We start from the raw sequence: 23,494 nt of genomic DNA on the forward strand, positions 1-23,494 counted from the left end.
GCAATCCATCTGCTGCCTCCATGGACCCCATGTCTCCACCTTGGTTGAGAACCCTGGGCTGCATGATCACTAAGGCCCCTCAGGGCTCTGGCTTTTCTCCTGGCCAGAGGGATAAAAGTCCGGAAGAGGTAAGAAAGACAGCTTTGTGTTCGTGGTTCCTGCAGAGGGCGCCAAGCCCAAGCCAATGACTCCTCTAGGCGGGCACTTCACTCTGTACACTGCGTGTAGTTTGCTAACCTACCCTTTCCAACCCAAAGCACCACTCTAGTTACCTATTGCTAAACGACAAACTGCCCCGAAACTTGGTGGCTTAAAACAACCACCATTTGATCTGATGGAATCTTTTGATTGAGAATTAGGATAGAGCTTGGCTGGGCAGTCCTGCTTCTTGTGGCTTCAACTGAGGTCACTCAGTTGGCAGATGGGCAGGCGTGGCGAGTCCAAGCTGGCCTCACTCACGTGTCTGGCGCATGGTGGGTGGCTGGAAGCAGGCTCATTTGGGGCCATACATGGCCTCTGTAGCAAGGCCATCTCAGGGAGGCCATCTTACACGCTGGCTGCCTCCCCCAGGACAGGTGTTCTGAAAAGCTGCATGGCCTTTTATGACCTAGCCCAGAAGGCACAGGCATCACCACCGCAGCGTTCTATTGGTCAAAAGCTCACCTAGATTCAAGAGGAAGGGACATAGACCTCCCCCCGGCTTTAATGACGAGTATAAAAAAGCCACCCACCCGAAGTCCCCAACTGTCTTCCCTGTGCTTTTTGCCTAGTCTTCTGCAGTTGTTCTCAGATGAGACATCTCCCCAGGGCAGGCTCTTAGGTCCCTGGTCTAGCAGCATCAGCATCCCCTGGGACCTTGTTAGAAACCCAGATTTTCAGGCCCCACCCCAGACCTGCTGAGTCAGAATGACAAGCCCTTCGGGGTCATTCTGATGAACCCTAAAGCTTGAGAACCACTGCTCCAGGACACAACACCCTTGGTGAGTCTCAAGTGATGACCCATGACCACGATGACTGCCTTGAACTTCCCATCTAGGTAGGTGTTGGATGAGGGTGACTTGGGGTGGGGCACCCATGGAGTGTGGTTCTGTGTATGGGTTGGAACATCAAAGACAAAATTCATCGCTGCCTTTGAAGAAGTTACTGGGGGCAGAAGTTCACTGTGACGTGGGCCCCTTTACCTTCCTGTGAAGGGAGTGGGGCAGGGGGAAGAGAGGGCAGGGGAAATAGCTGCTTCCTTTCTTTGGTGAGGTTTCTCGGAGACTTGTCTAAAAGTCCGCCGCCTGGGGCTGAAAGGAACTCAAATGAGCCACAAGAGAGAATGCCCCTCTGATACAGGCAGTGTGAGTCCTCTTCCTCTATTTCTTGGGCAGGCAAGTTGGATGAGGTGGGATGGGGAATCCTTAACTCATCCCTCTTGTGTGGTTTGCACCCCTCCCAGAGTGGTTAAGAATGAATATGCGGGTGGGGGACCAGCCCACACCCTGGACCCTCTGTGCCCATGGTGGTAACTGGGCTGCTCTAGTGTAATAATCTCCTTGGTGCATCGCCAGGGGCCTTGAGCTGTGTGTGAGCCCATTGCTACCACACAAATGGAAGATCTGCGTTTCGTTGAAAATTTAAATTGGTTCACTCCACTACAGAGGAGGGCTGGGGCAGACAACCCAAGTAAAGCAGTCACTGGGGTGTAAGCTGGCCCACTGATTATAATGAGGTTTGGAGAATCTTAAGCAATTTGACCCATATGTGCCCTCCACACCCCTACCTATTAGGGTGATGGATGGACCCATGTGTCTGCCCCAAGACGCTCAGAAACTTTGTCCTACCATCTTCCCAGGCACTGGTTCCTATATCTCAGTTACCAAGTTCCCTTCAGAGACCTTACTTTGCTTACAAGTTTGTCACATTTGCCCCATTCCTGCTCCCCAATATATCCGGTCCAGCAGCCATCCCTTCCCCGCACAGCCTATATGCTTCTGGCAAATCCCCAGGGGGTGGGCTAAGGGCAACCTTAAAACCTTTGCCACCCTGGGTTCAGGAACCCAGCTGTGATCTGATCAGCAGGCAGCGTTCTGACAACAGGAACCGGTTCACGAATGGGCATGTGACCCAAAACATGCCAACAAGGCTCAAGGCAAGATTTGCTGGGGACTCCTGGGGGGAAAAAAACTTCTTGAGAGCCACTGGAATAGATGTTCTCTCTGCCTGTGGACGTTACAAGGTCCAGATGTTAGCCTGAAACTGTAGTAGTCAGCTTGTGACCACCCTAAGGACTGAATTAACAGGAGAGATGCAAATAGCTGAGAGGCTAAAGCAAGCCGAGAAATGGAGTGGAAGCCTTGATTGAACCTTGCCTGATCGCCACTCACTCCTGGAACTTATGAGTTATATGAGCCAATAAATTCTACCCTGTGGTTTATATCATACTTAAGTTGGATTTTCTGCTACTTGCCAACAAAAGCATCTGGACTGACACTGCCTCCTTTGGTGACAATATCTGAAGGCCCTGTCATATTCTCAGCCATGCCACGTGACAGCTTGAGAGTAGCCAACGGAATCCATCACCCCTCCAAGGACATACCCCGTCACAGCTGGAGGGCAGAATCCACACTCACCAGCGGTTAGAGTTGGAAAATTCAACCTCTGTCTCAAGTCTCTCAGATGAGGAAACTGAGGCTGTGGGAAGTGATGAACCAAGTATGAACGAGTAAGGGGCCTCCCACCAGCAGATGATCCCAGGAGGTGTTTCTGCGGCTGCCTGGCCTGCTGACAGGTGTCCGTGCTCCTGGCAAAGCTGCTCCCTATGCCGCGGAGTTAATGTTTCAGGGGAGGCACGGGTCCACCTTCCCCGATCTTTCATCTTTTCATTTCAGAATGCTGAAGGGGGAGAATGACTATTACTATATATATTCTCAACACATGTGACCTTGAATCCTTTCATTTCCTGAGCCTTTCAGAACACTCCCTAGAAATAGCTGGAGGCGGCCCCCCTCTAATACTGCAGGGTCCAGGGACAAGAGCACAGATGGTGGCTCCCACACGAAATGTCTGAGTATTCACATTAGGATCAAACTGACAAACTGTTACGCATTAAATAGGTTCTGCTTACACTTTCATGAAGACTGGAATTTTTAGATTCATCAAAGTTTTCTGTGGCAGCACCAGGAGAGCGGGCCTCCCTGCCCCTGGCCCGTCTCACGCCAGGATGTGCGGCCTGTGTCTCCAAGCTCCATCTACCACCCCTGCAAAACAGCTTGTCCCTGGCCACCCCTCACGCTTACAGGTGTATGCGAGCCACAGTCAGGAGGACAGGCGCGGAGAGAGGGCTGTGTGGACCCGGAAGCAGGCTCAGGACCACTCGGGTGGAGAGTTAGGGTTCCCTGGGACCTGCAGCATGGGGTGTGCAAGTGTCACCGTGGCCCCGTGGGGAGGGTCATGGCCAGAGGAAGGCCAGAGTCGTGCCCTCCAAGGAGTGGGACCCAGGACTGGGCCACTCTTGGCCAGGTCCAAGGGCAGTACTGGACTTCCACTCTGTCCTATGCAAGATCATAAAGCAAGGCTGGGGGTGAGCAAGACCCGGCTTGGTGACCTTGGACCTCAGTTTCCTCCCTCGTCCCTGAGGGAGCAGGACTGCTTTCCATTCTAGAGCCCTCTGTCGAGTCTGGAAGCAGACTGGATTTCAGAGCCCTTATCCCATCCAGCAGTTCTGGGACACCAGCCCCAAACCGCCAGGGAAGAGAGAGCCACAGTAGGGAGGAACACTGCCTTTATTTCTTGATTTCCCATCCGGAGATGCCAGGATGAAGGTGGTGGCTTCACATGGGACAGATGTGGGCCATGGAACATCAGCCCGGGACTTGCAGTAGAAGCGGAGGGAGCCAGACTGACCCATGTGTCCACCCACCCCGGGGCTGATTCGCCCACGACTGGCCACCAGCACAATGCCAAGTGCCCAAGATGCAGGCCTTGTACACAGGCCCAGGAGTGTCCCTCCATCTGGTAGCAAATGGGCAAATCCCACCTGAGGTCTGCCGTGGGGGAGACGTCTTTCCCAAACAAAGCTAAGCCTCACTCAGGAAATACGGTGATGAAAGGCAGCTCACAGACACGCAGGGCTAACGATCCTGTAGAAACGGGGGCTCAGGCGCACGCACACGAGGACAAGACTATGCACCACGAAGACAGGGAGGGAGGTCACAGGGCTCACGGGAGTCAGCAGGCAGCCAGGAGCTGGCGCCCAGGACAGATGCCGTCTCTGCCTGGAGCATGTACTCAATCGTGGGGCCCAGATGGGAAACCAGGCGGCAGTTTCCTAAGGACTCAGGAAACACCAGTGGCCGGCCTGCTAGCCAATGTCCTGAAGGAGAAATGGACACGTGGGACATTCACAGGACGGAGGTCCAAGTGCGCAGAGCCAGGAGGTCAGGGTGGTACCGGGGATGGGGAGGCCTCGAGAGCAGCCCCTTCGGGAAACGTCGAAAAGAAGGCCACTGCTCTGCTTTCGTCTACACGGTAAGCACCCCAGCACCCCAGGGTTTGGCGGCGGTCTCAGTACTTATTCACAGTTGGGGCTCTGCCTGGGGAAGCTGCATCCACACGAGGCCACGCTGGGCTGTGGTTAGCTGCGGGGTGGGGGGCTCCCTAGTTGGACCCAGATCTGGGGGCCACCCCCAAAGAACAGGCCCACTTCCCTGCTCTGTGGTTCCCAGGCCCGGGGAGCCCCGGCCAGCTGCCAGGTGAGAATGCCCACATTTCCAGAGGTCAGAGGAGACGAGAGGCCTGTGCCCCAGATGCCCCCAGCGGACGGGAGCAATCTCCAACAGTCTGTGTGCCTAACAGTGCAAAGCCAAGTCCACGATATTCGGAAGGGAGGGCCCCGCAGGCCGTCGGTCTGGCCGGAGGGTCGCGATGGGCGTGTGGAAGAGGCCCGGTACTTGGGGTTAAGACAGGATGCAGTGGTCCTAGGTTCTTCCAGTCGGACTGCGTTAAAAGCACATCTTAGCAGCAAGAGTTTGTCCTTGTTTCTGTTGCATGAAGGTGGTGGAAACCGGACCAGGACAGGGCGAGATCAGTCTGCCGAGGGTGGAGAAGCTGCTGCCAGTTCCGTGGGTGTAGCCGCCTCCTCCCGGCGGCCCTCAGGTGAAGTAGCGACAGGGCGTGGAGTCGATGTAGCAGTACGGGGTGCACCGCAGGTCTCCGTACGACCTGAGGGGGGCAGACACGGGGCAGTGGGCAGGAGCCCCAAGGACACAGCCATGTTCTCAAAGGCCTCCTCTCGCAACTCTGGTCAAACCTCATCTGAGAGCTGCCCTACTGCCACCCTCCTAAGGGCGAGGGGCTCCAAGGTGAGGGGCTTGGGGCAGCTGAGTCCAGGCCTCTGGGGCTTCTCCCCTTGAGTCCATCTGAGGGATCTGGGGGAAAGGGGTTTGTAGGTAGCCTGGCTCTGAACGCAGCCTCTCAGGGAGAATCGGCCCTTTCTCCAGCGCTGTCCAGTAGACCACACTGCACTATTTCTGTGGCAGCCACTGGCCATATGTGGCTGTTGAACTCTTGAAATAAGGTTAGTGTGAACGAAGAATCGGATATTTAACTTTATTTAAATAGCTACGTGTGGCCGGGGGCTACCACGTTGGAGAGCACAGCCTACACGTCTGTAAGCCCAAGCGCTAATTCCGAGGCTGTGTTGTATTGATACACCAAGCCCACATTCACAAGCATCCCCTGAGGCTTCTCGGGACTAAAGAGTAACCACAGCGAGCGGCGGGGTAAGCCCTGGGCTCCACGTGTCCCTGTACCCCAGGTCCGACTGTCTACACTCAGCGGTGTCCTTCCATCAACTCTTTGGCAGGGGCCTGGCAGGAGCCTCCCTACTTCAGGGAGGGGCAGTGCACACACACACAGATGCAGTGGAGTTCTGGCCCAGCCTACAGTGCTTGGAGTTTGGGGTCTGAGCTCCCTCAGCCCGGTTTGATTTGTTGCCCTGCGTTTGGGGGTGGGCATTGAGGCGACCTCCTTGGAGGAAAGAGACAGGCCTTGGGTCCTGGGTCCCAGCCTACAGAGGAGTGGGGCTGGAGGGAACGCCTGGACAGATGGACTCCTGAGGAGCCAGGGATCCACTCTGGGGCCAAGGGAGAAGCAGGATGTGGACTGGAAGAGGAGCGGCCTCCCTACCTTCCCTACAAGCTACGCAACTCTGGTCCTGTGAGCACTGGGGTAACAGAGCCCAGGAGAGCCCATTCTGGGCGTGGGATCATGCCTCACAGGGCAGAGGCCCTCAGCGGGCCTGGGAGATGTCCTCGTGGAGACCAGGACACTCAGGATACTGAGCCACGTGAACACCCACTGAGGGGTCTCAGAAACAGCTGCAGGGGGTGCTTGAAGGGAAGACTACATTCCTGGGGTTTTCTGGGAGGACTTTGGAGCCACCAAAGTTAGATACTAAGGCTGGTGGGATCTCATGTGTACCCACAGGCCTGCCCGGTTCCAGAGAATTCAGGTTACAGATGCTTAGATTCTCTGAAATGCCCGGACCCCTCCCCGCTCCACCGGCCCCCTTCCCAGGCAGGCCCACTCCCAGGAGACCAGTGTGGTCACGGGAGCGACGGAGCTGCTCATCCAGGGGCCGCGGTGAGCTGCGGGCCCAGGCGGAGCTGGGGGTGGGTGACTGCTCTGAGTGGCACGTGGGTTTCTGTGTTTAGCACTGTCCCCCCGCGAGAGCAGGGACCATGCATGTGTTCTATGTCACCATACCTCAGAGTCCAGAAAGCCCCAGGAACACAGGCATTCAGGAATATTTGTGAAGGAAAGAGGAGTAGGCAGGAGGGAGGGAGGCCGGGGTGTGGTCACAGCCCGCGAGGTGGTCCCTACCCGGGGAGATAGGTCTCGCAGGTCAGGTGGCCGAAGTCAGAGCCGTCACAGTCCTCCACGCCCCTGTGCCGGTGACCATCTCCACAGTAGGCCCGGCGACAGCCTGAGGGGACACGGGAGGTGAAGCCCTGAGAGGGGGGCGGGGTGGGGGACAGCCTGGCAGGACCATGTGGCCTGAAGGAGCCCCCCCGCATCCCACAGAGCCTGAACCCTCCTGCAGGGATGTCCACAAAGCTTCAGACCCCAATCCCACGGGAGGACACTGTTTCTGTCGCAGGACCACCGCGGGTTCCTGTGAGGTGAGGGTAGGGAGACGGGCACGTCACAGCCTTGGTGGCGCTTGTCTGTCTGCAGGGAGCTTCCTGTGTCCCTCGGGAGCCAGACCGTCTTCCACGGGGTCTCTGTTCTCACACCAGGGGAGGGGCCAGGAGTATGAACCCACCCTCATTTTTATAGGGCTTTGAGACTAGCTATTAGTTCCTTCCTGCTGTGTCATCTCCACGAGGGGCAGGGGGACTCCAGGCAGAGCCAGCATCCTAGGAATCACCGCCCAGGAACTGTCGCGGGAAGTGCAGCTACACGGAGAGAACCAGACACTGCATCCTGCGCCTGCCCCTGCGCACTCTCATCCTCCTCTGAGCTCCTTGCTGGCGAGGAACCCACCTTTGCACCTACACGTCCCCAGCCCTGGCTTCTCATAGCAGGACTTTAAAAATAATGCAGTGAAGGGATGTCGAGCCCTCACGGCACCCAGACAATCCATGCGCACGTCAGCTCACAGAATCTCACAGAATCTAAAGGCTTGAGCGTTCGGTGCGGTCGTACCCATTTTTCAGTTGGGGAAAGTGAGGCCCTCCATCACCCCACTCACCGTGTAGCCTCCTCTCTGAGCCTGAGGGTGACTCAGTGGCTTCCAGAGCCTGCGTCCAAACTCAATCTGAATCTAAAGCTCATGCTTTCCACCTCACCTCCTGCTTTTGTCACTTGATTTTTTTAAAAAAAAGAAGAAGAAAGAAAAGCGATGCTTCAGCCCTATGCTGCCTGCCTGTCCCGGTAGCATCCATAAGCCTGAAGGTAGCCCAGCCACCCAATCCCCCAAACAGAGCTCTGCTATGAGGACTCTGTCTGCTAAAAGTGAGTCCTGATTCAGATTCTTGCCTTATCCCGTCTGCCTCTCAGCCCTGCATCACCTTTATCTTTTGATAAGAATTTGGATTAGAACGTGGTTTTTGCCAAGAAGTAGGATTCAAAAGAAAGGGAGGGCCCGGTGGCTTCTCTGGGGCCAAGATCCTTGACAGCAACCCCATCGCCTTGCTTGGACGGTGGGAGGGCTCACGTTTGGCCTGAGTAGCAGCCCAGCTCTGGCTCTAGAACTGTCCCAAACCAGCACAGCTGGTGTCCAGGGCTTGGCCTGACCCCACCTGGCGGCGGTTCAAGCTGGGGCCACTCACGGATGCAGTCGTCACCCACATCGCCGTTCCCGTCATCACACTCCTCCCCCGGCTGCAGGACCCCGTCCCCGCAGGAGCCGCGGTGGTCTACGGGGTAGTCCACAGGGTAGAAAGGCGTCAGCTGGCCAGAGAAACACAGCACGCACGGTTACCGGTACAGTGGGACAGGTAGCCGGGCACCGGGGACAGAGGGTCTGGGCGGGGGCAGGGCAGTGGGGGAAGGGCACGCCTCCCCTGTAGCCAGAGCTCTGTGGTTGGCAGGAAAGCTGTGCGAGGCTGGGAGCCTGTCTGGAGCCTTGGCCCAGAGCAGAGCTCCACGTGGGGAGCCAGGGCATGGCAAGCTCTCAGAGGCGGGCTGAGAGAGGGCGCTCAGACTTCCACGGAAAGCTCTGTGCCAGGCCTCTCCTTCCTTTGGAGATGCGTCCCTCTGCTGATGGGGTGTGTGCTGAGCGCCCCGTACCTGGATGGGGAGCCAGCCAAGGCTGTCCTTGAAGTACAGAGACCTCTGGTCTCTGCGGAAGGCAATGGCATGTTGGGTGTTCAATCTCTCAAGCTCCTCCTGGTTGTTGACCACAAATATCTGCCAGAGGAAACATTGGTGAGGATTCCAGGAAACACTTCTACGGAGGGGAGGGCGGGGGAAGAGCCAGAGGAGGAAACAATCCCTGACCTTGGGCTGGTGATCAGTGGGAAGGGCGGTTTGCTTTTACACTCCTGCATCCCTCCTGAAGTGGGGACCCATGTCTTGATTCCCACATCTTCCCAATCCAGTTCCTAATGTCTGAGTTTGAAATAAAAATATCTACCATGGTTTAAAATTTATAACATTTAAAATGTTACAAAAACTTGGGGACTTCTCCTGGTGGTCCAGTGGTTAAGAATCCGCCTTCCAAGGCAGGGGACGCACATTCAATCCCTGTTTGGGGAACTAGAATCCCACATGCCGTGGGGCAACTAAGCCTGCGCGCCGCAACAAAGATCCCGCGTGCCGCAACTAAGACCCAACACGGCCAAATAAATAAATATTTTTTTAAAAATGTTACAAAGACATAAATAAAAAGGTGATGTCATCTAATCAAATAATTCAACACCTGAAAATGATTCTTAACAAAAATCCTATACTCAAAGTGTTCATTACAGTGTTATTTCTATCAGGGAAAAGCTTGGGAGCACCTGATACCTATCTGACAATCGGGCTCTGGTTAAGTAAATCACAGCACAGCCACATGATGGACAGAGTACTACCTACCCACTCAAATTATGAATTGATGTCCGGGTTTACTTTAAAATAATCTAAGGTAGGTAGGTTGTCGTGAGTAAGTGTAAAAAGGAAACAAGATTAGCCGGGAGTTGATAATTGTTGAACTTGGGTAAAGAGTACAAAGAGGTTCCTTACGCTATTTGTTCTGCTTTTGTATTTATTTGAAGTTTTCTATACTTTTTTTTTTCTTAGAAAAGACAAAGAAGGGAATTCCCTGGCTGTCCAGTGGTTAGGACTCCGCGCTCTCACTGCCAAGGCCTGGGTTCAATCCCTGGTCGGGGAACTAAGATCCTGCAAGACGTACGGCACAGCCACAAAAAAAAAAAAAAGACAAAGAAAATACTCCAAAATAGACCCACAACCTTGGTTTTCTTCTTTTGATTTTCCCTTATTTTCCAAGTTCCTGTAACGAGCTTATGCCCAGTATAACGGAGGAAGTTTTACTAAAAGGCTTTTACAAAGCCCGGGGAGCATCAATCACGTGAAGAGTCCTGAGGGGTGACCACCCCAGATTCCGCCCAGAAGAGCCTTACCACAGGAACTCGTGGGGAACTGGGCCCATACGCAGACTCCCCGTAGGAAGGGTTATTCACATTCATGGGAGGGCCACAGAGACATCTTCCTGGAGGCCCGGGAAATCCTCTTTCCCCTTTGGGTCCCATTACAAGGTGTCCTAGGAAGCAACAGACTGCTGTTACTAGCAAAGGAAGAGAAAACCAAACAGCCCAGGGAGGTGTCAGCAACCTTCACGACAGAAAGAAGTTTGAAGTCCACAGTGTGGACTTCAGGGAGGCCTGGAGGAGAGGTCCAGAGAGACATTTCTGGTCCAAGGTATGGGTCCCTTAACCACACTGGGTGTGACAACACCTTTCCCAACCCTCTTCCTCCCTTCCCTCTCTCTATACTTTGGAGACCAGACAGATGGGCATTCTACTTCCCAGTTGCCCTCACTCCTGGAGGTGACCGTGTGCCACAGTGTCAGCCAATGTAAGATCCATGGTGGGAGAAGGGTGAGTGTCTGGGGAAGTCTATCCTGATAAGGGAGAAGCATAGCTGGAGGGAGACACAGCTTCCTCCTTCTTCCTGTCTGGAAGACAAGACAAGATGTCTGGTGCTGCAGCAGCTGTGCTGCAACAATGAAGTAACAAGTGTGAGAAGAGAAGCCAGATCGCAGGGAAGACCAGGGCCTCATGGGGCCTGGGGCCCTGAGAGCGAGACCTAGAGGCTGAACTAAAGCCAGCCACTGTCCACCTCTGGACCTCTTTGTTGTAGGAGGGAAACAATCCCTATTTATGTTTAGACCATTATTAATGGGGACTTCTTCCTGATGAGTGCATTGCTGGCTGATAACTTTCACCATTTTTTTACTCATTTTATTTTGTTCTTATATATAGGAGTTTAACAAAGGGATTTCTGAATGTGGGTTTCTTTGATTTCTTCTGGAAGTAATGGAATGTTTGAAAATGCTCAGCCTATTTGTTCTTACCTGATTCTGAAAGAAGTGTCCGGAAAAGATATGATCAGGAAATTCACTCCCTGAAAGGTAGGAGGCCTACTAGGGTAGTAGTTCTCACCTTGACTTGTAAAGCCCCTGATGCCCAGGCCACACTCCAGACCAATTCCATCAGGACTGCTGAGAACGGAGCACAGGCATCCGTGCTTTTCAAAGCTCTCACAAGTGAGCACCGAGGTTGAGAGCCGTTGGTCTCGGGAAATGGTCTTTGCACAAAACCCCCCACCAGACTATCCTCTTCACCCACCATCCCTCCCTTCCCAGGCACCTCCTGGCTCACTCCTGATCTGGGTTCCTACATCACTTCCTCAGGGAAGCCTTTCTGAATCCTCACACTCTGTCCTGTTCACACTGAGTACAGTTTCTTAGTTCCCCAGGCCTTTTCTTCCTGGCACTTAACTCTGTGATTCTATTCACTGTGAGATTATCCAGGCCAGCTGGATCTCCCCCAGGAGACTGTCAGCTCCACAAAGGCAGGTGGATGCCTGTTTGCACTCATCAGGGCGTGGCACAAAGTAGGGGCACAGTACATGTTTGATAACTGAATGAATGAATGCAGACTAACTGGAAAGGGAAGGTCTTCAGAAAAGACTAGAGGTCCCATTCCAGCTGGCAGAAAAGTGCTAGAGCCAGAGCCACCAACAGGGAGAGAAGAAAGAGAGGAAAAGATGGGCACTGAAAACATAAATAAGTACCCCTCCTGCTGGGAAAATAAGGGGGAGCTTGGAGATCAGCCAGTCATTGGTTTCAGGTTGTATTACTGTATCAAGGGCAGTCAGCAATTGGGGACATGGTTTGCAGATCCCACAAGGGTGGGGAGAAAAATGACCCTGGGGGGAGAGGTCTGGTCAGAACCCCGAGGAAGCAGCTGCAACTGGAGGAGGAGACCCCAGCAGGAATGCCCACACCCTGAGCCTTCCTGAGCCGGTGGACAGATGTGTCCAAGATGGGGATGCTGCCAGCCGGCCGGGAAGGGAGGCTTGCCAGCATCTTACACCAAGTTATGGTCGCTCGTTCTAACAAGAAATACAATCTGGGAGGAACGCCAGTCTCATGCTTGGAGGGACAGAGACCCCACCAGCTCAGGAATGTTCTGGGGAGTTAACCAAGGATGGGAGAGCATGGGAGCCGCCTTCCAGCAGGCTCTGTGACCGCCAACTTCTCCTCCAGAACCACAGCCTCAGAGAGGCTCAGGAGTTTGTCCCATTATCCAGCTAATTAGTGGTGAGGCTGAGATTTGAGTTCATGTTTGACTTAACACTATGCCATTCAAAAGACACGTGTCCAAGAATACTGATGCTCGCAGGAAGCTGGCAATTCCCAGGTACCACAATGATTCACTTATGCCCTGTCTGGGGTCAGGAAGGACTCAGCCAAATTTGTAATTTGGTTATTGCAAATTACATCCTAAAGGCATTTTGCCGTGGTTCCCTCCCCCGTCTCCATCCCCTCTTTCTTGGTTAACTTGGGTAATGAGAAGCTCCTGCCCCCTCCATCTCCCCAGAACCGTCCCGCCCCCCAGCACCAGGCACCAGAAGCAGAGGTGGCCTCCAGATAGGACGACAGGATGTGGCAGGGAGCCTGCTTCCTGCCCCCCTCCCCCCCGCCATCATTTCCCTGCCGCTTCCTCCCAGCTGTCCAAGGGCATCCATTACCCCTGCCTGCTTCCTGCCAGGCTGCACTGAGGGGCACAGCAACCCAAACTTCCCCAACTCAGCCCCTCGGAGCTTGTCCGGCGGGCAGCCTCTCCCCCATCCCCGGCAGCTGGAGGACCCAGCTCTGCATCTTTGCTCAGGGAGCCTCCCATCTCCACTGGCCGCTGCAGTGGGAGCAGGTCTGAGGGGTAACCTGGGAGAAGGCAGAGGAACCATGGAGTCGTCTCCATGTCACCCCCATCCCACTCTACCCCTGCAGAAGCTGCATGGCTACGTGGGAGGGTCTCGGGACCAGGAGTCACAGGCCAATTCTGGACCAGGAGTGGCCACCAGTCGGCTCTGTGACCTTGGGGAATCTCTGTGATCTCTGAGGCTCAAAGTTCTCATCTATAAAGAGAAGGATGGACCAGACCAGGCAGTTTAACCCGGGGTCCACAGAGCCTGAGGATATCCCAAGGTGGATCGGGGGCAGGGGGTCTGGAGCTCTGGGAAGCAGTGAGCAGTATCTTGGGTATAGGTAGACACATTTTTTTCCTGAGAGTGGAACTTTATCAGGCTCTCAAAGGTAGTCTCAAAAATCGCTATGGAGGCCTGTTCCAACTCCTGAGGATGACCCAGCTGGTCCTGGGCACAGGAAGGTCTCTTTTAAATTCCTCCCCCCCCTTCTCTACCCATCCCCCCAAAAACATTTCTGAAGAGCAGAATTCTTGCACCATTTTCTTCAGCAGCCTCACTCTGGGAGGTTCCCCAGAGGGGAAATGACCCAAAGGAAGGCACAGGGAGGGGACATCAGTCAAAGAGCTGGCCCGCATCCTGCTTGGCTGCCATGCAATAATCCAGGTGGGACAGCCCGAGAGTCAAAGTAGACCAGGTGTGTGAGCACCTGCAGGGGCCAGCCCCACGCACCCCACCTGCCTGGTGCCATGCGGATGCAAAGCTGACTTGGCCAAGACCCTACCTCAAGGACCTGCCATCTAGAAGGAAGAGGAAACACATCCTCAGAAAACAGTTAACAGTGGAGGGGCCGTAGCAGATGCAACGTGGGACTGGGGCCCAAGGGAAGGAGACTCATCCCGTTAGGGACCAAGAAGGCCTTATTGAAGAGAGTGCTTTGAAGGAAGGAGAGGAGTTGGTGGAGTGGACCAGAGCAGCGGTCCCCAACGTTTTTGGCACCAGGGACCGGTTTCCTGGAAGACAATTTTTCCACGGACCCGGCGGGTAGGGGTAGGGGGATGCTCCAGGCGGTAATGCGAGCGATGGCGAGTGGCAGATGAAGCTTCACTCGCTCGCCACTCACCTCCCGCTCTGCGGCCTGGCTCCTAACAGGCCTGGGGGTTGGGGACCCCTGGACCAGAGGATGACGGGAACACTATTTCAGGCCACGTGGACCCAGAGGGACTGTAGGAATATGCTCCAGCTCAACAGACAGCAGAGTCCGCTGGAGGGCAGAGGGCACTGAGGCTGGGATCTGGCAGAGGATGAGGTGGTAGAGAGGGAAGGGGGTGGGCATACCAGGCTGAAAGACAAGGTGCCGGGAGGACCAAGGAGAGAAAATAGGATTACGTTGGCCCTGCTACAGGGATGGGGTTGGCAAGACAAAACAGCGGGCATCTGAGGGGGCTGCTGAGGGTCTCCAGGCCCTGCCCTTCTCACCCCACCCCAGGCCCTAGGAGGGAGACAGGATTCAAGTCAGATACACACAGTGGGACCAGTAAGGCCTTAGTTTGCTGAGCACGCCCCCCCAACCGCACGCCTCCTGGCTATTCCTCAGTTTTGTGAGCTCCTAAATACCCCAAGGGTCAAGAGCATCCCTTCCAAAGGCAAAACCCGGGCTTCAGGCCATGCTCCCAGCCTCTGGGGTCGGCAGCTCAGGGTCATGGGCTCAAGTGGAACGTTATGCGTCCGAACCGAGGAGGGAAAGGACTGGCTGGAAGAACCTTCATCCAGATCATCGATTCAATGCAGGGAAACAGGGTCTGGGCATGGACACAGGGCCTGAGGTGCATCTCAATCCAGCTCCCCTAACAGTTAGAAATAAGGGTGGCAGGATAACTCGTCACAGTAATTGATGTTTGTTCTTCCATTATTTTTTCGTTCCTGACTTCAAGGAGGTGGCAAGACTTTGTGTTTTCTTGCTCTTGCTGAGAAACAGGTACTGTTTGAAGACTTCTGCCTTCTGTTCTCAAAAGAGAAAAGCTCCTAAGGGGGTGGCGCTGTATGAGGAGTGTGAGGAGGGAGGGGCTGGAGGACAGAAAAGGAAGGATCACCCCAGATGTGGGAGCACGGGGACCCCCAAATCCTGGAGGAGAGCCAAGGTCTCAGGAGGGACGGCTGTGGGGCCTTCCTGGGAAGATTGAGCCTTGGGGAGCAGGATTCTCAGGCTTGGAGATGATCTGATAGCCAAGCCTGGCGTGAGGAAGGTGGTCACGTGTCTGACCGTGTGGCCTTGGGCAACAGGCATTTCAGAGGTGAATGGGGCAGATCAAGGGCTGGTCACCTCCCGTGATGTTTATCTGCCATAACTCCCCAGGATCTTTGTCCCACGGTTCTGTGGCAGTTGAAGAAGTGGAGAAAACCCCATTAATGCCTGAGACTGAATTTCCCAGGCATCCTAGCAGGTTAGAGTCTCAGAGCCAGTTTTCATTTGGTTTAAAGGATTAACAAAATGACATTTCTTGACCTTCCCATGATGTGGTTGTAAACACTTCCCCACAGTGGGGAAAAGTGCACTTTGGGATTTTTAAATGCCTTCATTTTCTTAAGAAAAGAATTAGAATAAAAATTTTGATTCCTTTTGTATAACTGAGGACAAAGAATCTTGCACAGTCAGTAAACAGTATTCTTGGACGTAGAGCTGCTGTGCTTATATAGATGATGTGCTATGAAGGCCTTCCTCTGAGCTGACAAACTAAATAAGAGGCTTAGCTCCTCAAATTAAGCAAGGTAAAACAAGGTAGCAGTGTACCTGTACCCTCTTCAATGGTAGACTTTTATTCCTTTATAGTGATTTCTTTCTATATTCGATGCACATCTGTAAGGACTCTTTTATAACACTGTGTAAGACAGAAAAATTTGCAATGTCATCTTTACTTCTAGGTTTAAGAGCATTGCTTGGAGCCATGAAACGTTCTTCTAGAAAAGGGTGTTAGTTGATGCAATACTTGCCTGTTATTTTTCACTTAAAGTGTAAATGACATCACCAATGTGATTTTTTTTTCTTTTTCACTCCTCTATTTGTTCTCCCAAATCCCAAAACAAAGCCAGAATAGTGTTTATCTCTCTCGTGTAAAATTTGAATGGGTCTAATTGTGGATAAATTAGAAATATATTGAAATGCTTCAGGCATTTTCCAACTCAGAACACCAGGCAGGCCTCTGCTGACATCTCCCTGTGCTCTCTGGGAGGCTGGCCAGGAGGGCAACAGCGTGGATCAGGTGAAGCAGTGTAGCTCTTACCTGCAGACGGGGGACCCGGGGGTCCTGGGGCGCCCGGACGGCCAGGTTGACCAGAAGGCCCAGGTTTGCCTGGTGGGCCCATAATTCCACTATCTCCCTTCTGCCCCTGACAGAGAGAAAGGTAGAGCCCATTATAAGAGCAGGACATGGCAAACCTCCCCCCCAATTCATCTCTAAATTAGGGGCCACCTTGCACTTTGGAGCAAGTACCAGGGGGAGGATGCAGTCCCAGAGGTCCCAGAGGGACCAGCAAGCTCCTAAAAACCTCAGGGCAAGTGACATTTGAGACAGTGATGGATGCATGTTTATAGACATTACTTTTTAAAAAAAAATTGAAGTATAGTTGATTTACAATATTGTGTTAGTTTCAGGTGTACATCGTAGTGATTTGGTGGGGTTTTCTTGGAGATTATATTCCATTATAGGTCATTACAAAATATTGAGTATAGCTCCCTGTGCTACACGGTAAATCCTCGCTGCTTATCTATTTTATGTATAGTAGTGTGTATCTGTTAATCCCATACCCCTAATATGCCCCTCCCCCACCCCTCTCCCCTCGGGTAACAGTAAATTTGTTTTCTACAGACATCACTTCTTGCTCTGTCCTAGACACATAGGAACCAATCCAAACCACACTCCTCACTGGGCAGGTGAGGAAAGAAAGGCTCAGGAAAGAGCAGGGATTTAGGCCAGTCACCTGGCATCAGGCCTCTGCCTGCTCATCAGGACAATTTCTGTCTCAGCACAAGAGCTGTTCCCACCCCGTGGCCTCTTGCTGCTCTCAGGATAAAGACCCAGCTCCTTACTGGAGCCTCCATAGCCCTGCACGGCCAGGCTTTCCACGCGTGTCCCAGGCTTTTGGTGTTCTTGGTCTTCAACAGCACCATGCCTTTTCTTTCCCTTCTCCAGACTCTTCTCTCGGCCCCAAACCCCTCTTCCCACCCTTCTGCCTAGCTAACTCCCTCCCATCTTTCAGCTCCCAGCTAAAATACAGTTGCGGCAAAGCCTTCCTTGACCTTGCCTGACCAAGTCAGTTCTCCCTGTCATGGGCCCTTTTCCTTCACGGCCTTTATCCCTGATCATAACTACCATTGTTCGTGTGGTCATTTCCTCTGTGTCTCTCCAGGAGACAGAAGCTCCCTGCGGGCCAGAATCTGTTTTGTTCACCTCCTTTCCCCAGACCAAATGGGGAAGGAGGAGAAGCTGAACACACAAAGCGAATGTAGTTTGTTGGCTCTAGGTCGAGAGATCTAGGTTTTCATCTTGGCCATGAGACCCTGGGTAACTCACGTTGTTGCTCTGTGCCTCAGTTTTCTCATCTGTGAAATGGGGCCAGGCAATATACACCTGCACAGGCTTGCTGTGAGGCTAACAGAGATCTCAAAGGTGAAAAAGTGGTTGCACTTGGCTTTGTGGGCCAAGCTGATTATCATAGCAACTGGCTCGGTTTCATCTTTTTCCCACAGTTAGAAAAGTCCTGATTCTTAACGAAAGGCACACCTGCAGGTATAGTCTTTCCACACAGCATGTCCTCTTTGCTGTCTGCCCTGGGAGGGTTAAGAGCACACATCTCCCCCCAGAGCTGCCCTTAGGAATGACCCCAGAAACCAAGGATGGCACACCTGTAGATCCTTCCCCTAAGCCATTTGCTAACTGTCCACTCGTGCCCGGGGCCCGACCAGGACAGTGACTGGTGCCTGATGGCTTTGGCCTGGTCCCCTTCATACCCTTGTGCTGTGGCTACCTCGCCCACCTAATGAAACATAACCTTCGCCAAGCCTGGGGAACAGGCAGGCCGGGCACGCCTTTCACCACCATGTGATGTGTGACCTGCCGCCTTGTCAACATGGCCCTGGGGGCGCTCTTGGCAATGTCCAAGGAGTTCTTAAACGCTTAATGCGGGATCGTGAGGTCAGAGTTTGTCTCCAGTTCCACCCTCATGGAGGGAGTCTTAAGCCTTGCCTTAGCATTCCGTGGGGCAACCAAGATGGGTCCCAGATGGCAAAGGAAGTCACACCGTCTTAATATAGCCACAGCGAAGTCTTGTTCTTCTAAGAGCCACATCAGCTGGCTCTGAGCACAGGAAGTGCCACAGCTTGAAGGAGCTGGGAACGCTCCTTGTTCTGACCTCAGCGGTAATCAGATATTCTGCTGCTCAGTCATCTATTCAGAACAGCCTCGTCCCTGTGAGCGAGACTCACTGAGTAGTGCTTTCCAGGAAAAGCATTCTTTTTTTTTTTTTTTTTTGCGGTACGCGAGCCTCTCACTGTTGTGGCCTCTCCCGTTGCGGAGCGCAGGCTCCGGACGCGCAGGCTCAGCGGCCATGGCTCACGGGCCCAGCCGCTCTGCGGCATGTGGGATCTTCCCGGACCGGGGCACGAACCCGTGTCCCCTGCATCGGCAGGCGGACTCTCAATCACTGCGCCACCAGGGAAGCCCAAAAAGCATTCTTTATTCCTTTACTGCCACCAAGTCTGGTGATTCCCGTCAAGGAAGTTGTGTCTCCGTGACTGAAGATTTGTGTGATAAAGTCAAGAGCTGCTGTCCTGGGTCTGCCCGGAGGCCAGGCCTAAAGCAGGAGGGTGATGTGAAGATTGCTGTGGAGAAGCTGGTCTCAGATCTCCAGGTTCTAACCCTGCTTGGAAGCTGGCTTGGCTGGGGGTCCTGGGTGGTCAGGCCACTTCCCTGGCCCCCGGTTTTCTGGTGACTACATGCAGGGAATTGGGTCGGTGGTCTCTAAAGTCCTTCTGGATCTGCAGTTCTTACTCCTGGATCCCCTTCCAGATTTCTGATTCCAGGATTTGGGTTGACTTTCCATAACCTCCAGAGACTCTTAGCACCATGGCTCAACAAACACTCTGTATGTAAGACTCTACTAGGCAATTAATTCATGACAAAAAAAAGAAGTATCATGGCCCGCTCCCAAGGCTGACGAGTCCAGTCTAGGCTGGAGCACACTCGGGTGTCTGTAATGTCTCTGGAGGAAGATGAGCTCATTTCCCTAACTTCTCTGAGCTCCCAGATGTGTTTCTGGTGTCGTTTTTAAGATTGCTCCAACGAAATCATTCTCAACAGGGTCAAGAAAGAGCCTTCTTGGCTTCGGCCCTAACCAGGACAAGACAAACACTGCCCAAGGAAAGAACTAGATGACAGAAGCCAACCGGCTTCTCAAACCCCAAGCATAACACATTCTGGATGGAATGCAGCAGTAGTGGAGAAAACGATTTTTTTGAAAAGATTTTTCCTTTTTTCTTCTTTTTCTGAGCCTAGTTTTTAGGAAATTAGTATCTGTGGCATCATTGTGAAGCCACCCATGGCCATGCCACCAACTGTAAATCTTTAAAAATTAAACTGCAACATTGTGACTTCAAAAGTCATCATGGGGGCTTCCCTGGTGGCACAGTGGTTGAGAGTCCGCCTGCCGATGCAGGGGACACGGGTTCGTGTCCCGGTCCAGGAAGATTCCACATGCCGCGGAGCGGCTGGGCCCGTGAGCCATGGCCGCTGGGCCTGCACATCCAGAGCCTGTGCTCCACAACGGGAGAGGCCACAACAGTGGGAGGCCCGCGTACCGCAAAAAAAAAAAAAAAAAAGTCATCATGGAAGCTGATTCATCAGGTTGGAGTCTATGTCTTTCCTAAGTTCATTTCGAAAAGACCAGAATTGGCTTTGTAGTGTTACCGTGGTTCTGAATCCCGGTGCACATTAGACTCATGTGGGGCTTTAGAAACAGCAACAACCCATGCTGCAGCCCCAGTTGTATCAGAGTCTTTGGGAAGTAAGGTCTCGACATTGGGGAAGAGGAGAGGCACACTTGGGACCACCACCAGTGCACCAGGGGCAGGGAATCTGTATTTAATCGGCCCCCACGATGATTCTGATGGAAGCCAGAGTCTGAAAGCCACAGATCTAGCCTAAGGAAAGAATGGAAATGTGCCCAAACACGTTCACTTCTCAACATTATTTATAATTTGGTTAGGCTTCTCTTGTCCAAGCTATCTACTATGGTTACTTATTTACCAAAATCGATGCAGAGATTTAAAAAAATGTTTAAGAGTAAGAGTGCTTAATGAATGCAGTAACAAGTTAAAATGTGTGTGTTGTGATTTTTAAGTTAAAAGTTTAGGATACAATAAGTATATATCGGATATAAAAGGAACAAACGACTAGGAAGTCCACGGAAGCAATAATACTGGAAGGAAGTGTACATACATGGTAACATGGTTGTACCTGGGTGTTAGGTCTTTAGATGATTTCCTTCCTAGTTTTCTGAATTTTCTGTTTTCTGTGATGATCATATATTACATGTATAATGGGAAAGGAGGTAAAAAGCCAACAGACTGGCAAACAAAAGAGTAGGGGTCACACATGTCTCATTCGAGCAAAAGGGAGAGGTTCTCTGAGGCCCTGGGGACAGCTCACATCACATGGTTTGACACAAGAGCCTGCTGACCAGGGGAATTCAGAATGAAAACTTTCCCTAAACCCTGAATAGTGCCAATAAAGGGGTCATTTACAAATGGGGATCTTGAGTGAGGAGAAAGCACCCTATTGTTGAGACCCAGCAGATCCTTGAACAGCAGGGAAAAATCTGGGCTGATTCCAGAACTCCATCTGCGTCTGGGGCACTGAGGCAAAAAGCAGGTTTTCTGGGCGAACGAGCAGACCTGATTTCCACTCCCAGTTGCCTTGGATAAGACAGACCTGTTCTTATGAACCGAAGACCCACTCCTGCCTCTAGCCTTGACACAGCTGGACGGGCATCCTACCCCATCCGCCTCGCACTCCCGCCTCGGTGGAGAGCCCAGGCGCCCCGGAAGGGGTGCTGCTACTGCCCCCCAGCCCAGAGGATGCTGGAGACTGTGTCCCCGCAACGTCCCTGACCTGTCCGCCCCGCCCTGCCCACCTCTCTACACCCGCACCCCAGCTCAGGAGGTCCAGTGAGCCCTGGGATCCATACCTGCTTGCCTCGTTTTCCTGGTCTTCCTGTGGGCCCCCGGTGGCCTGCTATCCCGGGCTCGCCCTTTGGTCCCATTTCACCCTGGAAAGAAGAAAGAGAAGCAAGAGAGGAACGAGGAAACAAGGAGCAATCTCAGCTCCAGGTCGATCCAATCTCTGGCCGTGGGGCCTCTCCTTGCTCACTCCCAGTCTTGTCCAGGCGGGCTGCTCTGGGAGGTTGGGAGAGCGATGAGGTCGTGTGAAGGGAGAGAAGTTTTTCAAGGAAGAGGACGGGAAGGAGAATGTTACCGTGGGTGGGGAGGTCACTATCGGAGAGAGACAGCTGCCGGGCGGCACACATTTTGGTTCCTAAATCCCCATCCAGAGAGGCTAGGGTGGGAGGTGCCTGCATTTCAGTCCCCTGTGCCTGGGACACCGATGGGGGAAATGCCTTCTCTCTTAGTTGAAATTTTATGCTGTGCTTTGCTTTGTTTTTAGCACAAATTCAGATCTATGGGTTTTTGAATGATTGGACACAGTTTTGACGACTATCATCTTTGGGATGTTTCTGCTCACGTTATATAATTCCCCACTCTTCAGTAAAAAGCTGGTTTGAGTTCCACCTCACTCCCATTTGATTCAGATAAAAACTCTTAGTGGGAGAGATGTTCCAGACACATGTTCACATACTCAATCTAGTTATTGTAAAAGGCACAGAAAGCAGCGTAAGCAACAGTCCTAATTGAAAAGCTCTATTTGGAACCATCGGAACCACATGTATCAACTGCAGAGTTCCAGAGTTTAAGGCCAGCCTTTTGTAAAACCCGTCTCTCCATTTTGGTTCATCCCCTCCTTCCCCGTGCTCTTCCAGGATTCCAGGCCCACTGGTGGCTTCTTCGGCTCATGAACCCACCCCACAGGGCATCCTTCCTACCCCCAGTAACCCCTCCATAGCCCAGAAGGCACCACACCAGCTAAGCTTAGCAACGGCAGCCATGAGAGTTTCTGTTAGGCCACAGCTGGTGCCCGTGAAGAGCTGACCCGGCCACTCAGACAAGGATAAACGCCCGGACGACTTCGCCCAGGAAGGCCAGAGGAGGTACAACACAATGGAAAATTCCAGGGAACACCAATACACAGTAAGGACCAAGCATAAAGCTCTGAAATTACCTGTTGGCTCAGCCAGTGTAATGAATTTGTCAAGCTACCAACATTTTGCCTCACCGAGAATTGTCCCTAAACCTACGATTTCTTTCCCGTCCGTCACGTCCTTCGGCCTGCTAGGATAGGGTGGATTCTCTGTGGCCATGGAGATGTTTGCATAATTTTCCTTGGCTGTTTAGAGGGGGCTGAGAGGTATCTTATTTGGCTGGGAGAAAACAGCAGCATAAACAGCATCATTTTTTGGAAAAGATCGTCTGAAGAAAGTGTGGTCCTTCTCTTCACCAGCTGGAAGCAGCCAGTAATGTCTTGATCTAATTTCTCTCCAAAGACCTAATTATGGTCATCACATCAGCTCTGTCTTAAACAGGCTGCCCTGGGAGGGAGAGAGAACTCTGTACGGCAAGTCTAGTAAATGGCGCAGAGACCAGAGAAGCTGTCATACTTAATTTTACAGGAATGTTATGTCCACTGTTGCAGTGAATGAAAACCTAGACTAAGTATTTTAAAATAAAATTATTTGTCTCTCTTAATGTTTCCTTTCACTTGCTTATATAATTAATCTATTTATTTTTAACCCAACACTCTATGTAGGTAGCAGAGACAGAGGTTTTGACAGCTTTAGGCAGTGATAAATTACAATCATGTCGGATGATTGAAATTATTTAAATATGATCTACTGACAAGAGAAAGTCAGATAAAAATTGTTCATTCAGGTTTGGAAAATAAAATTTTAAGGCGAACTTGAAAACAATTTAGAGTTCTAAGAAAGCATCCCATTTGCCTGTTTGAAGAATATCATGCTCTGAGGCTTAGGCAAAAATAAGTTTCCAATGTCAGTGCCTTACAGCATGAGGAACCACCATTGTGATGGTGGTTGTCCTAAGTGATCATTCAAGCACCCTTTCTCTGACACTCCCCTCGCCCCCCCATACCTCTTCCTTAAGCTTAAGTAAAAGTTAAAAAAAATCTGTCACTCAGTTGCCACTTTCACAGTTTTTATCACATCTGCACACCATTCTATTGTTATTCACTGAATATTTTTTCTTTAAGTCAACCAAACTAACTCCTTTTTTATTAAGCCTTGTCCCAAGCAAATCCCACTAAATACTTAAATAGATAATAAATTTACCTATCAAATAAAAAATGTTTCAACTGTCACCCACTAAAATAACTCTGTGGGCCTCCGGCAG

At 52.2% G+C, this 23,494-nt stretch overlaps 2 protein-coding genes across 3 annotated transcripts in view; one reads left to right on the plus strand and one right to left on the minus strand.

Moving 5' to 3' along the window:
* The window catches only part of EAF1 (ELL associated factor 1), a 47,734-nt gene that overhangs the window by 15,602 nt on the left and 8,638 nt on the right, over window positions 1–23,494 (plus strand). The gene's annotated exons all lie outside the window — the stretch shown is intronic.
* COLQ (collagen like tail subunit of asymmetric acetylcholinesterase) overlaps window positions 1,374–23,494 on the minus strand; it is a 75,796-nt gene continuing 53,675 nt past the window's right edge. For both annotated transcript variants that reach the window (XM_030761513.2, XM_089911176.1), the window contains 7 exons: window positions 21,163–21,243; window positions 16,203–16,308; window positions 10,113–10,252; window positions 8,779–8,898; window positions 8,319–8,439; window positions 6,868–6,970; window positions 1,374–5,205 (listed from right to left, as the gene is read on the minus strand). In XM_030761513.2, coding sequence (XP_030617373.1) covers window positions 5,136–5,205; window positions 6,868–6,970; window positions 8,319–8,439; window positions 8,779–8,898; window positions 10,113–10,252; window positions 16,203–16,308; window positions 21,163–21,243 — 741 coding nt within the window. In that variant the 3' untranslated portion in view covers window positions 1,374–5,135. The remainder of the gene's footprint in view (window positions 5,206–6,867; window positions 6,971–8,318; window positions 8,440–8,778; window positions 8,899–10,112; window positions 10,253–16,202; window positions 16,309–21,162; window positions 21,244–23,494) is intronic.

Source organism: Delphinapterus leucas, chromosome 4 (assembly GCF_059928025.1).
Source record: "Delphinapterus leucas isolate spDelLeu-1000000601 "Yukka" chromosome 4, BTC_Dleu_Yukka2, whole genome shotgun sequence".
In the NCBI taxonomy this organism is placed as follows: Eukaryota; Metazoa; Chordata; class Mammalia; order Artiodactyla; family Monodontidae; genus Delphinapterus; species Delphinapterus leucas.